Source organism: Camelus dromedarius, chromosome 25 (genome assembly GCF_036321535.1).
Source record: "Camelus dromedarius isolate mCamDro1 chromosome 25, mCamDro1.pat, whole genome shotgun sequence".
Taxonomy (NCBI): domain Eukaryota; kingdom Metazoa; phylum Chordata; class Mammalia; order Artiodactyla; family Camelidae; genus Camelus; species Camelus dromedarius.
Window position 1 is genome coordinate 5,451,277 of NC_087460.1, and position 16,891 is coordinate 5,468,167.

Genomic DNA, 16,891 nt, shown 5'->3' on the forward strand with positions numbered 1-16,891 from the left:
CTTTGTCAGTCACATCACTTGCAAGTATTTTCTCCATTCCATAGGTTGTCTTTTCATTTTGTTTATAGTTTCCTTTGCTGCACAAAAGCTTATACATTTAATTAGGTGTCACTTGTTTATTCTGGCTCACATTTGTTTATTTGTATTACATTTCTTTTGGGTAGGTCTGGTCTACAAATAGTGACGGTTTGGGTTTTTTCTTTCCAGTTCTTCTGATTATTCTAAGCTAGCTGGGACTACCAATATACTGCTACATAGTCGCGGCTACAGTGAGCATCCTTGCTTTGCTCTGGACTTTAAAGAAAACACTTCTGGTGATTTACCATTAAGTTTTTAATGGTTGCTGTAGGTGTGTGGTGGGCCCTCTGCAGAAAATTCCTTTTACTCCTTGTTTGTTAAATGTTTTACACTAATTTATTGATTTTATTAAGTGATACTTAAGCATCTCTTTCTAAATGTTAATATGATTAATTAATCAATAAACTCACATACTATGTGCATACATGTGCATTGTTTAAAAAACCAAAATCTTCTACAAGGGTTATAATTGGAAATAGCTATTTTTGGCTAACTCCTGATTCCTATGTCCAAGAGGCAACCATACTCAACTCCTCAGATGTTTCTTCTGTTGAGCTCCATGTTTCTAAATAGTGTAGGTTCTATTTCTATCTAATAGTTTCCAAATACAGTTTATACTAAAATGCTTTTTTCCATTTTAGATAATTTGATCATTTCTCCATGCTCATAAAAAACAAGAATCTCTCTCTCTCTCTCTCTCTCTCTCTCTCTCTCTCTCTCTCTCTCTCTCTCTCTCATAAAATTCTCATCCCTCTGACGGGAAGGTAAATAGCTCAGTGGAAGAGCACATGCTTAGCATGCATGAGGTCCTGGGTTTGACCCCCAGTCCCTCCATTAAAGGCACTTGGTGCTAACTTCAGCTGTCGTAAAGAAACTGGAAGAATGGTAGAGGTGCCATGAGAGTTGAGAATAGAATGAAAAGGAGCAAGGGTGGACGCAGGGAGACCAGTCAGAAGGCTGTTGCAATAATGCAGGTAGGAGAGATGGTAGTTTGGTCTGTGGCGGTAGCCATGGAGGGAATGAAAAATGGTCAGCATTGGAAGAAATAGGTTAGAAGTATGGATGTAGACACAGGTGTATAAAGTCACAAAGAGGCCACATTGTATTGACAACTGAACCTTTGCCTAAATACAGTTTATACAAACTAAAAATGGGTAATATTAGCTATACAAAGCCTACTATCATTTACATAAATTTATTTCAACAAGTTTTATAGATTTGTGCTGTGTAGTTTATGGCAAACACAAAGTCACTTGGTGCTGCTTTAAATACATACACATACACACACAACCAATCAAACATTAATATTCCAAACTCAGAAAATCACTAATTTATAAAAAATAAGTATTGTTTTTTGAAGACAGTGGTAAGGAAGTTAGGTTAAAAAGTTGTCACTTGCAATTTTTTTTAGCTTAGATGCAGGAAACATCAGCAAACTGAAAATTTTAAGAAAGAACCACCATATTTTGTTGATGTTGGATGTGACTGCATCACAATTAACACCACATACATCACAAAAGCGTAACTTCAGTTTGTGAAAAGGACTTCCTTGCTAGTTTAAACCATAGCTTTATAGCTCTAAAGAAACATGCTAACAATTCACCTAAATGGGTTGAAGATTTTTTTTTCTGATTCCAATTAAAAGTATAGAAACACTAATATGATGTTACATGAATAAATAAGAGCTATTATCTATCAGTTGGCCAAGAGGCCATGTCACCCCCAGTGACTTTCCCCTAATGTCAAAGTGAATACATTTCACCTGCTATGAAAGATACATCTAAGCCATAATCCTGTTTCTATCATGAGCTAGCCAAGAGAAGGAGAGCCCTTTGGCTTCCCAAGGGTTTCATTCCCTCTTCTATACAACTGGAGGAGCTACGGTGGCCTGTAAGGAACTTTTCCACTCAAAAGGAAATTGTCAGCTTGAGACCCCCTGCTCTGGGAAGACATTTAGAGTGGAGTAGGAAGTACATTTTTTGAAAGGCAAATAGATTTTGTTTTTTACCTGGGCCATACCATAATTCCAACTATTCTATCCTGCTGTTACGAAAGTATTTTGCTCATGGGATGTCAATCTAATGACTGATAACTACTAAAAAGTCTGAAATGAAGCATCAGACAATAAAAATGTTTAAAACCTTTAAAGGGTTTGTGATATTTGGGTTTAAAAAAAAACGGTACACCACTACCACTTGAAATAGTCCACCTTTGAATTTTAAGAGCTGAGAACGGGGGCAGAGGAAACAATGACTTGGCGACTGCACCATTCAAGCCCTCTTAGGTACGTAATCATTGCACGCCAATTGAAAAGTAAATACCTTGAAATACTCTCAAGAAAGCAAAGTTGATAAAACTGATCCTCGTAGAAAAAAATGATCTAAAAAATGATTACTTACACGAAAACACATTATCTTGAATGAATTAAACAAAAGTAAATACGGCCATCACGGCTGCAAATGTTCTATGACCCAGAACGTTGTCTCCGTTCCAGTGACACACGAACATCCTGCCGTAGACTAATTGGTTCTTCTTTCCTGTCCTCATCACAAGGACTCCTTCACAGGAGATACCTGAATCCTTTCCAGGTATCTTGCAAATCCTACTTGTCTCAACGTTACAAGAAACAACTTTCCAGGCCCATTTGTCTTGGTCATTAACAAGGACAACACAGTCTTCTCTCTGAGATTTGCTGGGTTCACCTTCATGCCAGAATCTGGAAGGAAAAAAATTGTGTGTGTGTGTGTGTGTATAAAATAGGGCAGAGGGCAAAGCAAGGAAAGTGCTCCTGGGGAACAGTTTCGAGCTGCATCCTGGTGTGGCGGCCACTCAGCACACAGTGCTCTGTTCTGAGCAGGCTTCCTTACGTGGGTGTGCTCCCCCCAAGATGAATTCCCCTTGCTGTCTTCTCACCTTTGCCTATAAAGCTCCTTCACCCCAGTCCGTATACTCACACCATCTGTGGGTTGAATGGTGTCTTGTCCACCCAATGCCACTGGCCTTCAAGGTTCTCATCTGTGAGTCCCAGGAAATAGGAAAACCGTTTATCCAAAAATTGAGTAATAAAGTTCTGTATAAAAATGTGAATTATTATAAGTATATTTGTATTCACCGCGAGAAAGCTGTTATGTTAGAAAAAGAGGAAAGAGATCAAATAAATTACTCGTTAAGCACAAATGCGTTGGCACCAGGTCTGTTTTCAAATCTGCTTCTGACATTCATCGTGTACTATTAATCAGTGCTTTAATTTCACCAAACCCCAGTTTTCTCAGCTCCAAAAGGGACAACTCCGCGGCTTCACAGAATTGCTGTGGAAGATTGAGCTCAGCTTTCAAGTCACTTAGCCCAGTGCTTAACAGGGTTGGATTTTTAGGAACTTTTGTTTTTAAAATTGCCTTCATCAACTGTATATTTCATTAAATTCCTTTTTATTCAAAGAGTCGGTGAACCTGTAGGTCACAAAGCCATGAACACGGAATCCAGGAAACCCTGCTAACCAAGAAAGGAGTGGAACCTGAGTCCTGGCACGGACATGGAAATGTATTACATGAGGAAATAAGTTTCAGTTCAGAATTGAATTTACCTTGAGATTTTTTTTTTTAGAATGACAACCATACATTTGAATTATTTTTCCTGTGTTTTATCCTGAGAAGCCATTTCAGTCCTGATGAATCATTCATTTATTTACTTACCACCGAACATTTATCAAGATCTATGCAGTGTGCCTAGCACCGTGCAGGCCATTGGAGATGCAAAAATGAGTGAGGCGTGGCTCCAGCCCTCCACAGAGGAGGAGTCATTGGAAGAGCTGGAGTAGTGAAAGGACAATTGCACACGCTGGAGCAAGGGCCACGCTCCCACGATGCACAGAGCACCCCGGGAGGGGCTCCAAATTAGAACAGGGCGGATGGGGTAGGGAGGATGGTCGGGTAGTTTTCTGGAGGAAATAACGCATGAATCTAATCATGGAAGACCAGAAGAGGTTGGCCATAAGAAGAGAAGTGAGAGAGGAAGGAGGGTCTTTCCAGGTGGATGGAATAGATGAAGCAAAGGCACACAGGCACAGCAGAGCAGAGAAATTCCTCCTTCTCTGCAAAGAGATTCAAACCAGCAGAGAAACTGATGTGCGCCTCCCAGCAGACCTGCTCAGCTTCTGTGCTGACGGCGGCCAGGTGAGCCCCCAATCCTATACAGTTCCTTTCGCTCTGAGCCCACGTCTTGTTGTCGGTAAGTGGAATGTAGCAGCTGGACTGGAAGGCTCTCCAGCCAGCAGGGCAGCAATGCCAGGCTCCCTCCCCTGTGAAAATCGAAATAAAAATAGTTGCACAGGAGCACGTCCTCTGTAGCACATTGCATAACTATTCCACTACCTCACGTCCGATTAACATTTATGAGGATAAAACCAGGATTACCGAAATCATTCTGCCCACCCTTAAAAAATCCCGAAAATTACATTTCTGAATATCTTCTAGACAAAAGTGTCTGAATCACATAGCGATTGTGAGAAAATTACAAGCTGTTCTCTCAGAAGGCATGGTCATTTTTCAGTCCTTACATCCATTTACAATCACATTTAAAGTGTTTCCATAATAAAGCCTCTTGCAGGACATTTTGTCTGACGGAGGCAAAGAACCTGCTAAAACTCTCATGCACTTCCCCTCATTCTCCCAAACGAGCCTTTACAAACTCCAGAATAATAAAGGAGATAAAGACATTTTGGCAAAGCTATACATTCTCAGAGGAAACAGTCCTTACGCTATATCTGACTGAAAAGAAAATGGAATTGATGCTATGTTTTTGATGCCAAAAAGGGCCCGTAAATGTGTTCTGTTCTCCAGTTAATTATTCCACTGATTATATCATAAGGAAGAATTCTGTCTCAATTTACTGGTGTTCACTCTCGTGCCAGATTCTCATCTTACGTTATTTTAATCTCTCGGGCTTGTTAACAAATTATTTTAAATCAGATTATGAATGTGAATGGAAATGGAAATAAGAAAGAAACTCTTTTTTGCTCCTTGTTAACTGTACCTTTCAGTGCTGATTTCTCTGCGACACATGTCAGCCTTGGGTAGTACTTTGGTGGCTTGAACACCCCCGAGACTCTCTCACAGCGTAGAATGTTGTGATAAGTCACTGTCAAGGAGGAAGAAAACTTAATTTTTTTTCCCTATGAAACGACTCAATTAGGGAAACGGTGCCAACTATTCTAAACTTGCTCATGCCCTCGTAAAGCCCCCACGTTCTCTATTCTTCCCTCGCAGCTCCTTTGTCCCCATTCCAGGTGTATTGGTTGAGAGGAATTGTTAAAGATTAATATTTTTATCATCACATTGTCCATTTTGTGCTTTGTGGGGGTAGTTTTGCAAACCTTCATGTGCATGTGCTTTTAAGCATCTTTTCCCATCAGAATTTGTGTTAGAGTGGAGATTTTTGGTGAATACTGGGATAGTCTTGCAAAGTTCTGTGAGCCTGACACATTTATTTATCTTTTAAATATTTTTACTTTGGAATATAACCAAATCTAAAGAAGTGAAAAACATAAGTGTACAGTTTATCAAGTTATTGTAAAGCGAGTATTCTGGGTAAAAATGACGGGTTCAGGAAACACAGTGTTGCCAACACCCCAGGTGGCTGTCAGAGCCCAAACGCAACTCCCGCCCTTTCTCTTAAAGGTAACCATGCCATGGCTTTTAAAGTACTTTGTGCTCTGCTTCACTTTTACCACTTAATAATGGTCACCAACCTTCACATGTATTGAAAAGGGTCTAAATTCCATCTTTCATTGCCTGACACAAAGCAGCATCATTAAAGAATAGAAGGTCAAGCGTGTAGCTCTGAATTTTAAATCCAAGACCCTGAATTTTAAATCATTATGGATTGATATGTGGGAGAAAAATCAAGATAACAAAAGATTCAGAGCAATTTTATAAAAGTTGTTTGGGTAAATAATTCAAGGAGAGTTCCACTTTGCTAATAACTTACCCACACAATTTGCAATAAAACAGGCACTTAGAAGTGAGATGAGAACAGTAGCCATGGCCCAAGGGATCAGCCGGGGGTGCTGGCCGCCTCCTCCTGTACAAAAACGAGAGAACTAGCTTGTCTCGTTCTTAGCCACCAGAACCAGGGAAGCGAATTCTACCAAGAAGCAAACTAAGGATGGATCGTCCAAAATATTTTAGATCTGGAGGAGAGCTTAAAGATTTTTCCTAAATAAATCAACTTCAGAGCTCACCAATAAATAAGTAAGAAATAAGAAAAACGTAAACAACTTTTTTGATTTTTTGAATAAGGAGAGGCTTTTTATAACCAAGACTCAAAACCCCCAAATCATAAAATATTGATAATTTGGGGACCTAGAAATCAAAACTTCTAAATAACACAAATAATGTTAAAACACAAGGAATATATGAAAGAAAAATCTTGTCACAATATTAATATCCAGACTGTATAAAGAATTTCAAAAAACAATTTGAAAACTGAGCAAAACATTTGAGCAGGAAATTTGCTGAAAATCTAACTTGCTGAAATTATTTTAAAAATCCATTAAACAAACAAACAAGAAGCGTGCTCAGAGAAATGTAAACCAAAATATTATTATGGTATGATTTTTCATATATCAGATTTTTTAAAGTAAATTGAAAATACGTAGTATTGGTGAAGCAGAGGGAAACACTCAGTAAGGAAATAAATGTTGCTGCTGAATTGTAAATTAGAAAGCCTTTTAGACAGATCAAGTTAGAAGCACTTATCAATTTTTTTTAAAGTACTGCATTTGTTTTATTCTTTTTTTTTGTTTTTGTTTTTATTTTGGGTTTTTTTTGGGGGGGGTAATTACGTTTTTATTCATTTATTTCTGGTGGAAGTGCTGGAAATTGAACCCAGTGCTAGGCACACACCCTCCCACTGAGCTATACTCTCCCCCCAGTTATCAAATTTTAAATGCATTACACTTGCCGTAATTTCAATTCTAGATATCCACCCTATAGAAATAACTTATTTATAAAAAGAATATTCATTGCAGTAATTTTGGAAATAGAAAAAAAAAAAAATCCCTGGAATCTAATAGTTGGATGCGTACCATCCAGAGCAGAGATTCTAAATTATGGTGAATCCACATGAGGAAAGTCTATACAGCAATTAAGATAACCCACTATACGTGTATGTACTGGCAAAAAAAATCTCCAAGCATCTTGTTACACAAAAAGGTGATTTTCAGGACCATTGTACATCATGACGTCAATGAAATTTGGGTGGCGTAATGCGATGAAGTGAAACATTAATTTTTAAATTACATATTTCTGCATTCATTCTATACATTTCTCAAAACTATTTTTTAATGTTCTTGTAATACAAATCCATTTGTGTCACTTAAGTAAAACATAAAATGAGATAAAGTAAGAGCCTCAGATACACTGCTGCCTCAGCCAGTGTGTTTTCTGTATCTTTCTTCTCTCTCTTCCCTTAAAAAGAATCTTCCCAACTTTCTTTCTTTTCATCTCATTTTTACAGACGTTCTCTCCTCTCTTGCCCCAATTTACATTTCATAAACAAGTTACTGGTACTCAAAATGTATGAATCTAAGTCCTTCCTCTTTACCAAAATCATTTTCACATCCCTCAACCTCTTTTTCCCCATCATCTTCAATCTTCACAACTACAATTGTCATCAATTCATGTTTTAAAATATTTGTCATAATTAAGTATGCCCTCTTTAAATTTGAAAGGGGAAAAAGTACTCACGATTATTTTGTGGTTCTTCTTGCCCCATTGTGTGCTAAATCTCTTATGGTCCAGTAGTTGGGAGAACCAGTAGCCTGAGCAGCTGTTTATATTTTTTCCACAGGGTATATTTCTGTGAATAGAAAATATATACATTTAGAAATTCTTGAGATTGAACATTAATCTTACCTATTCTGGTAAGACTAGAAAGTTCCCGGTATAAAAGACAACTCAAAAGAAGAAGTCTTTTCAAAGACTGAGGTTTCCTTTGATTCACTCTGGTTTGGAGCAAAGGAAAAGGGAAACTGAGAAAGCAACACTCAAAAAACAGTAGAAATTTTCATAAGTACGTTGAGGTAACTAGGCCAATGTGTCATGTAAAATTTCTTAATTTGTTTTTAGTCGTTCAAACAAAAAATGTAGCAGTGCCCTAAAAGAATAATAATTGAACCTAATAAAAAAACAGAACTTTCCTCAAGGTTTTCTTTTCCTGAATATTATATTTTCTTCTTTTTTTTTCTATAATGGAGGCATTAGGGATTGAACATAGGACGTCATGCATAATCAGCATGCACTCTACCACTGAGCTGTACCCTCCCCTGAGAACTGAATTTTCAAAGGCAGTTATGTTCTTAAGGTAAACCTGCCCTAGAAAGTTCTCGGAACTGAATAAGTTGTACGAAAAATGACAAAAGACAGTATGAGCAATAAGCAAAAGCTTTAAATCTACACAGCAATGTTTGTAAAGACACAGAACTTTTGTTGAGGAGTTGAGGAAAAGGTGGTGGAGCTTTGATTAAGTCCCCAAATCTTCCGATGGGAGAAAATAGACTTGTTAAGGCAAAGGAAGAGGGAATGTGAAGTTGCCCTAGTCCAGGTTGCCAGCATCTCCTGGAAGGAGCTTGCGCACATATCTGGCTCCCTGATTTTCGTGGCTGCCATCCAAAGGATACAACCTTTGACTGCTCGTCTCTGGTGGTCACCGAGGTTTGCATTTATGGGTCCCTCAGGACCGCAGCAGACAAAGAAAGAGTTCTCAATAAACTGTGCGCTACTCCCCACCCCACCAAAGCCAACACAGAAGCAAGAGACAGAAATGCTTATCTCCCATTCCTTCCCAGAAAGAGGCCTATTGGCAAACTTTAAGAGCTGCTGCCTGAGGGTCAGGCTTTTAATTGAGCACACAACTGGGACAGACTTCTATCCTCCTCAGAGCCCAGGGAGACCAGCAGGTGCCATCTGAGTCACCATTGTCTTTCTAGAACGAGCTTGAACACACATCTGGCACCAAGACTTTATCACTTCACCCACGGGATACACTCCTCTATTGCCTGGCTTTGGTGGCCAGTGGAGCTTGAGGTCAAGGACTGTAGCAAACAGTGAAACACTTCTTAACCAGCTATCCCCCCAGGGCTCAGCACAGAACACCCCTCTCACCCCATACACAAAACCAAAATCAAAATAGTTTAAAGGCTTAAACATAAGACAAGACACTATAAACCTTTTAGGAGAAAATATAGGTAAAACATTTTCTGACAAAAATCTTAGCAATGTTCTCCTAGGGCAGTCTACCCAGGCAATAGAAATAAAAGCAAAAATAAACAAATGGGATCTAATTAAACTTGTAAGTTTTGCATAGCAAAGGAAACCAAGACAAAAACAAAAAGACAACCTACAGAATGGGAGAAAATATTTGCAAATGATATGACTGACAAGGGCTTAATTTCCAGAATATATAAACAGCTCATACAACTTAAAAACAAAAAAATAAACAACCCAATCCAAAAATGGACAGAAGACCTAAACAAGTAATTCGCCAATGAAGACATACAAATGGCCAATAGGTATATGAAAAAATGCTATATATCACTGACTATCAGAGAAACACAAATCAAAACTACAGTGAAGTGTCACCTCACACCAGTCAGAATGGCCCGAAAAGTCCACAAGTGATAAATGTTGGAGAAAAGGGAACCCTCCTATACTGTTGTTGGGATTGCTGTTTGGTGCAGACGTTATGGAAAACAGTATGAAGGTTCCTCAAAAAGCTAAAAATAGACTTACCATATGATCCAGCATATATCCAGAGAGAACTCTAATTTGAAAAGATACATGCACCCCAATGTTCATAGCAACACTATATACAATAGCCAAGACATGGAAACATCCCAAATGTCCATTGACAGATGACTGGATAAAGAAGTTGTGGTATATATATACAATGGAATGCTCCTCAGCCATAAAAAAAAAGAATAAAATAATGCTATTATAATGCTATTTGCAGCAACATGGATGGACCTAGAGATCGTCATTCTAAGCGAAGTAAGCCAAAAAGAGAAAGACAAATATCATATGATATCACTTATATGTGGACTCTAGGGAAAAAAAAAAAAAGACACAAAAGAACTTATTTATAAAACAAACAGACTCACAGACATAGAAAACAAACTTATGGTTCCCAGGGGGGAAAGACGTAGTGGAGGGATAAACTGGGAGATTGAGATTTGCAGATACTAACTACTATATGTGAAATAGATAAATAATATGTTTATATTGTATAGCACAGGGAGCTATATTCATTATCTTGTAACCTATAATGAAAAAGAATATGAAAAGGAATATATGTATGTATATGTATGACTGAAACATTATATTGTACACCAGAAATTGACACAACATAGTAAACTGACTATACTTCAATTTAAAAAAAAGAAAAATTTTTTAAATGTGTATATGTAATGGAATACTACTAAGCCGTAAAAAATGAAATCTTGCCATTTGTGACAACACTGATGAATCTTGAGGTGTCACACTAAATGAAGTAAGTTAAATGGAGAGAGACAAATACTGTATGATTTCACTCATATGTTAAAGAAAGAAAGAAAGAAACCAAACCAAACAAAAACAAACACATAGATACAGAAAAGAGGGTAGTGGTTACCAGAGGGGAAGGGTAAAATAGGTAAGGGGGGTCAACTGTATGTTACCGGCTGGAAACTAAACTTTTAGTGGTGAGGATGCTGTAGTGTATACAGAAGTTGAAATACAATGTTGTACATGTGAAACTTACATAATGCCATAAATAAATGATATCTCAATTTTTTAAAAAAATTAATAAAATTTTAACATTTGGAAAAGAATGTGGTATTAATTGCGCACCTAAGTTTGTATACAGAATTATACCTACTGTAATAACAACAAAAAGACAACAGTATTAAAAACAAAAACAAAAACGATCTAAACCAGGAGAGCCAGGAAGGGACATCCATAGATGAGCTCTGCAAACAGGTGCAGAGAACCATGAGTCCAGTACCGAGGAGCAGAGGAAGGCTCTGAGAAAACCAGATTAAAGTTGAGCACCGTGTAATAGATAGGCTAACAGGAAGAGCTGAAAAACAAGAGTTTAACAGAAACAAATTATCCAAGAAAAAGTAATTAGCAATACCAGGAAAAGAAGCTATATGAGTAAGTAGAGTCCAATTCAGGAAGCAAATCAAAATGTGGCTTTAGTTAAACTAACTTCTGGAATCTAAGCAAATAGACTCCATTTGACCTTAGTGATAGGAGCCATCTCTTTTAAACAAATCAGAATTGAGACGTAGGACCCAGAGAAGCAAACATAATCTTAGCCCATCCTTTGACCCAAGAGACTCATAATCATCTAGAAGTTTTCTGCCTAGAGTCAGCCTCTGTACAAAACACAGGAACTTGTAAAGGTTAACAAACTTGACAAGGTAAAATCAAAAATGTGGCTGACAAAAGGTAAGAAGTACAAGTGAAAAGAAAGGTGAGGGGAGTGTAGGAGCAACCATTTTCATTTCAGTAGAGATACAACACAAAAAATAAATGAACAAAAATATTATTTAGAGGTACAAAAGTAACCAATCAATTAATAACTAAAGGTAATAATAATAATCACTATTTAATTATCAAAATGTGAAAGAAGGTGAAAATAGAAAATGAAAAAGAATTAGGGGAGCAAGGAGTACTAGATTATAATATTCAGAAATGGAGATACTAGTGTTATTTAGAGTCACGGGGAGAAAAAATCACCAGAAAGTAAAAATCAAAAAACAAAACAAGACAAAAAACCCACAGCTAAAACAATTCACCTCTGCACGATAGGACTATAGGGCTAGGGTAGAGAAGGATGGTGTGAGAGACCTGCTTTCCATCATGAACACTTTTGCATTATTTGAATCGTCATCCTGTGCATATTTTGACAATAGGCTTTTATAACTTCAGAGTTTGCATTCTCCCTATTGTTCCACACTACCCAAACTGGCAAGAGTACATAAGTCAGTACTAGAAATTAAAAGATTACAATGGCAAAGGTAACCTCTCTTTTGAGTGCATTATAGCACAGGAATAAGAATGAGGAGTCAATTATACAATGTCCAGAAAGCACGTCTAACTTAGTCATGATTGAAAATATTATCAGTCTCTGAGGAAATCAAAATCCGGAGTCAGCAGGACTCAGCCAGAGAATGTTCAAGCCACTGGTCATATTTGAAATCAGACAAGTAATAACACTGAGAGTCTTGATAAAAAACATGTTTTCAGGTACAGAGAACAGCCAAAGGAGGGGATTGGAAAGGAGAGGACTGAGTGCCAATTGAGCAGTTTCCAGCACAGGATCTAAAACTCAACGAGAAACCAGAGCCAGACTTAAGGGCAGAAAAACTGGGGCAGAACCCTAATCACATGAAATGGATGAAAATGGGTATATTGGTGTGAGGGGGGAGTGTATTACGAAGACAGGGTAAAGAACTTCAAAATTCATAGACATGGCAAATAACTTGTGCTAGAGATATCAAGTCTTTGAGCAGCAAAATTCTTTTCAGCCCTACAAATTAGAGGAGCCGATGTCCTGTATGATTGTTCAGGTCAACACAAAAACTAAGCAAGACTGAGTCTGTAGGAGGTCGACATTGGTAAACACAGTGAGAAAAGGCTAGAGAAAGGAGTGGCTGACAAGAATGGATGCTTCGTAGACCAGTCCCTAACAAGAAGGTCTTACAGGTTGAGATGGACTCATGCAGATCTTTCACTGGACCTTTAGGCGTCTGCCACACCCGCCACTCCTGACACTGTATGTCAACACTTGAAATTTATCCCTAAACACAATTCTGTTCTTTCTTCGCCCCATCCTCAATGAGGGGGTCATAAAAATAAAATTAGGCAAATTATTTTAAGAAACTTTGAAAGCTATCATTGGCCATTCCGGTGTATGTTGTGCTGTAGGAATAGTCACCATCATTGCTGTTATTACTGTGCAGGAAAATAGTTTCTTTTGCACAAATGTTCTTATACTGAAGTCACGCAAATGAGACCAGAATGCCTCTAATAGTAGTGACAGCAGGATCACTGAAGTTACTTGGAAGTAAAAAGCCAACCAAGAGTAATGTTTGAAGCTCATGAACTGAAGCAATGCAATAAGACTTCAAATTAGCAGGTCAAAGAAATTAGTCCAATGACTCATGAGTAAAGATTGAGAGTTTTCAAAGAAACACAGTAAAAACGAATATATATGAAGCATAATTTAATCTTTCTGATGATTCAGAAGGCACCACAAGATCATATTGTGCCATATTCCTCAAGCTGTGTTGAAGTGCCCATAACAGAATTCTGGTTAGTGCAATTTTGGACCAAGGAAAGTGTCATATTTTATGTACATAGCATCAAATAACTACAGATACAATATGGGGATTTTGATGTATATATTTTTCTAAAGGGCATAATTTATAAAACCCTAAAAAAACAAAAAATTAAAATTACAAAATGAGTATTTTTAGCACATTTAGTAACACCTAGTTCTTTTAAACCATCATTTCTTTTTTGATGACCAAATTATACTTGGCCATAATTAAAGAACATATAAATGTAAAATAATTCATTAAAAGACCATGGATACAACAGAACTCTTACATTAAATGAAGAAAGGAGAGTCACACACACGTTGGATGGCACTAAGACTTTTTCATGTGCCCTTGAAATTAATGAAAAAGATAGACTGTATTAATAGTTTCCAAAGTTGGAAATACTTCAAGGATTGATCAAAAAATGAAATACTTTATTTTTTCAAAAGGACACATACACAAAGATTTAGACTGCTACAGAGAGCTTGGTGGGAAGGATAAAAAAATCCCGTTAGTTAAAAAAGAGTTCATGAAAGTAACCCAAGCAATACACCCGGGAGAATATGAGTACCAGCTGATGCCAGCGATGACCTTGGCGCATTATAAGAAAAAACCTCGAAAGCAGTGATAGCTCACATTTGTTGACATGCCAGGCACTGTTCTAATACCAAACAGAAATTAACTTGTATGATCTTCACAAAATGAAGTATGTACTATTATTTCCCCACTTTTACAAATAGCATATCCAAGTCTTTGAAAAGGTAAAAACTTGCCTGAGTTCCCCCGGAGAGAACGCTAGGACTGGAATTCAGGTCTAGAGAGCGCGGCGGGGAAGCCGTTCTGTTAACCACTGGATTATAGTTCCTCTGAGAAAAGAAGGGCATTTCATCAGATAAGAAGCCCCTAATAAACACCAACTGACAGAGGAGCGAAAAGCACAGACTCACAGGGAGTAAGAACACACCTGGGGGGGAGGGGTTAGCCCAGTGGTAGAGCGTGTGCTTAGCACGCGTAGAGGTCCTGGGTTCAATCCCCAGTACCTCCATTAAAGAAAGAAAAAGAAAGAAAGAAATACAAATTAATGAATAAATAAGGAAAGCAAGTTGGAAAAAAAACAAACAAACGAACGTTTCTAGTATGGAAATTATGACTGGACTACACTAAAAAAAGCATCTGCAAGAGGCAGAAAAAGGAATGATGCACACCAGCTACAGTGGTGATGAAACCGGTGTAGACAAACAGGATGACAACCACGGCAACAATCCAGTGACTCAGGGAGGACCCACAGCTTCTCCTTTTGGTGGATTAAGTAAAGAACTCAGATCTGTGGCAATATGCTTGTCGGAGGGCAGAAAACCCAAGTAAACCACAAGTGCCCACAGGTGAGCATGTCCAGCCCAACAGCAAAGGTCTGCCCTTCTTCCCGGAGTGCTGCTGTGGCTCCCTGGATGCTAGGCTGTGGTCAAGGACAGTAGCCAAAGGACTCTTTCCACGTGGGCAGATAACACCCAGACTTCCAGGCTACTGACTGATCACCTACGGAAGGTAATATCCTTAGGAAACTGGGATCGGACGCAAAATCTGTGTTTCTTTTACAGTCAAAGGCATACTTACCTTTCCTTTTAAGGGTACGGCTGTCCACTTAAGTCACAACATGTTTAGATTCCATTCTAATCCTTCTCAGGTTGTCAATCTCATACTTCTTGTTTTCTCTGTAACCTGTGTCTTAAGTCTTTTCATTGGCCAATAATAAAAATAAGCCTACTAAAATCTCCTAAAGAAAAAAGAAATTTATAAGAAAGCTGAATCTCCTTCAACCCCAACTCTCTGAAGATCACCTGCTTGTTCTATCTATGACTCTGTTTCTATTTTGTTACGTTTCTTCTTTTTTTTTTTTACAAAATAGAATTACTTGTAAGAGTATCAATTACCTTTTGCTAACCATCTCAAATCCTGGTAGCTTAAGACAACCACCATTTGTGGAATTTATTTAGCTCAAATTCCTGAGAGTTTGGCAAGTTAGGCTGTGCTCAGCTGGATAGTTCTGGTTCGAGTCAGGTGTGGCTGATTTCAGTTCATGTCTCTATGGTCAGATGCCAGATTGACACGCATGCAGCTAAGATGACCCCAAATGGGACAGCTGACGTCGGCTCCGTGTGGCCTTTCATCCTCCAGCAGGGGTCCAGGAGAAGCAAGAGGGCAAGTCCAGTGCACACGCATGTTTCAAATCTGGGCTTGCTTCACATTAGGTTGTCTTTCATTGGTCAAATCATTTCTCATTGTCAAGCCCAGGGTCAGTGTAGAAGCTACAAATTCTACAAGAAGGTGTGGACCAATCAGAGTTATTGCTGCAATCAGTTTCTCGGAGAGTTGAGTAAATCTGGAACGCAAGGCGAAGTACCCATTCTCAGTGGGGTTTCTCCTGGCTTGATGCTCCGAGAAGTGCCCTGTGCTGAGATGGCAATAGTGACAGACCCTGAGACCCTTACCACCCCCTGTTCCAGGAGATCAAGAAAGGGACTTAGAAATGCTTCCTGATAGGAGGTACCGAGGACACTGAGATGATCAAAAAGAGGTGTCAGTGGTCTAGCTTGTGAGAGACACTTCAGTTAAAGAGGAAGGAACATATCCAGAAGGGATGAGATAGAATCACTGAATGGAGACGAGAGAGCACTGTGTGCGGGCCCATCATAACCCGGAGCAGGGGCCGGGACCGCACGCACACAGAGCACACAACACAGACACCAGGTGCTCCCAAGAAGTGGAAGCCCACGAAGTGTGGCAGGCAAGCAGACGGGGCAGCATCAGCAGCCCCGAAAGGCCCTCGGACCAGCATTCCAGTGGCTGGACTTGACAACCAGTTATTGGAAAGGACTGGTGTTTATTGAAAAGAACTAAGAAAACCAACTGCCATATTTTTCTTCCTCTGACCCTGCTCTTAAAAAGAGGGATAAGTTGGTATCAGTTATTGGAAGAATCAAAACTGTTGTTTTTCCATTGCTGGTTTATGATGCCTCCATTAAACTCCCACAAAGAATAATAATCAAGACTTCCATAATTTTCAGTTATAAACCTTCTGGGATTATTTGAATTTTAAATTGCTCTAATTACTTTGATAAGCTTTAGAGAGTAATGGTTAAAAATATAATGAACAAACAGACTTCCCTGATGCAAAACTGTTCTCTGATTCATACTTTACTGAGGATAACATTCACCCAGAGGCTCTGCTCCAGGAAGGAAATAACAGGCTGATAATCTCAGAAGAATGGACAGACCCTCCGGAGTTCCTCCTGAAGATCCATGGAAGTTAAGATGAATGGAGCTCCCTGTAAAACGCCCTGATTGTTACCACCTTTTCTGTTCCGTCCAGTTTTTCAATAAAACCTCTCAAGACCCCAATCCTAAGATGGGCTCACAGTCTTTAAGGCATTAGCCTGCTGTGACTCCCTT

The 16,891-nt window shown here is 38.6% G+C and overlaps 1 protein-coding gene across 4 annotated transcripts; it reads right to left on the reverse strand.

Annotated features, from left to right (window-relative positions):
• Positions 1-1,257: 1,257 nt before the first annotated feature.
• Positions 1,258-15,929, reverse strand: LOC105098181 (C-type lectin domain family 4 member D). 4 transcript variants are annotated; one of them, XM_064479009.1, is made up of 9 exons: positions 15,373-15,928; positions 15,056-15,215; positions 14,215-14,307; positions 7,824-7,935; positions 6,064-6,156; positions 5,110-5,214; positions 4,221-4,375; positions 3,033-3,148; positions 1,258-2,794 (listed from the first exon to the last, which is right to left on the reverse strand). In XM_064479009.1, exons 4-9 carry the CDS (start codon positions 7,849-7,851, stop codon positions 2,503-2,505), a joined length of 789 nt encoding a protein of 262 aa, XP_064335079.1. In that variant the 5' UTR covers positions 7,852-7,935; positions 14,215-14,307; positions 15,056-15,215; positions 15,373-15,928; the 3' UTR covers positions 1,258-2,502. The 4 variants fall into 4 exon arrangements, with proteins under 4 accessions (XP_064335079.1, XP_064335082.1, XP_064335081.1 ...); XM_064479012.1 differs by lacking the exon at positions 14,215-14,307 and having other exon boundaries at positions 15,373-15,929; XM_064479011.1 differs by lacking the exons at positions 15,056-15,215; positions 15,373-15,928 and adding an exon at positions 14,647-14,945.
• Between the last annotated feature and the right edge of the window lie 962 nt (positions 15,930-16,891).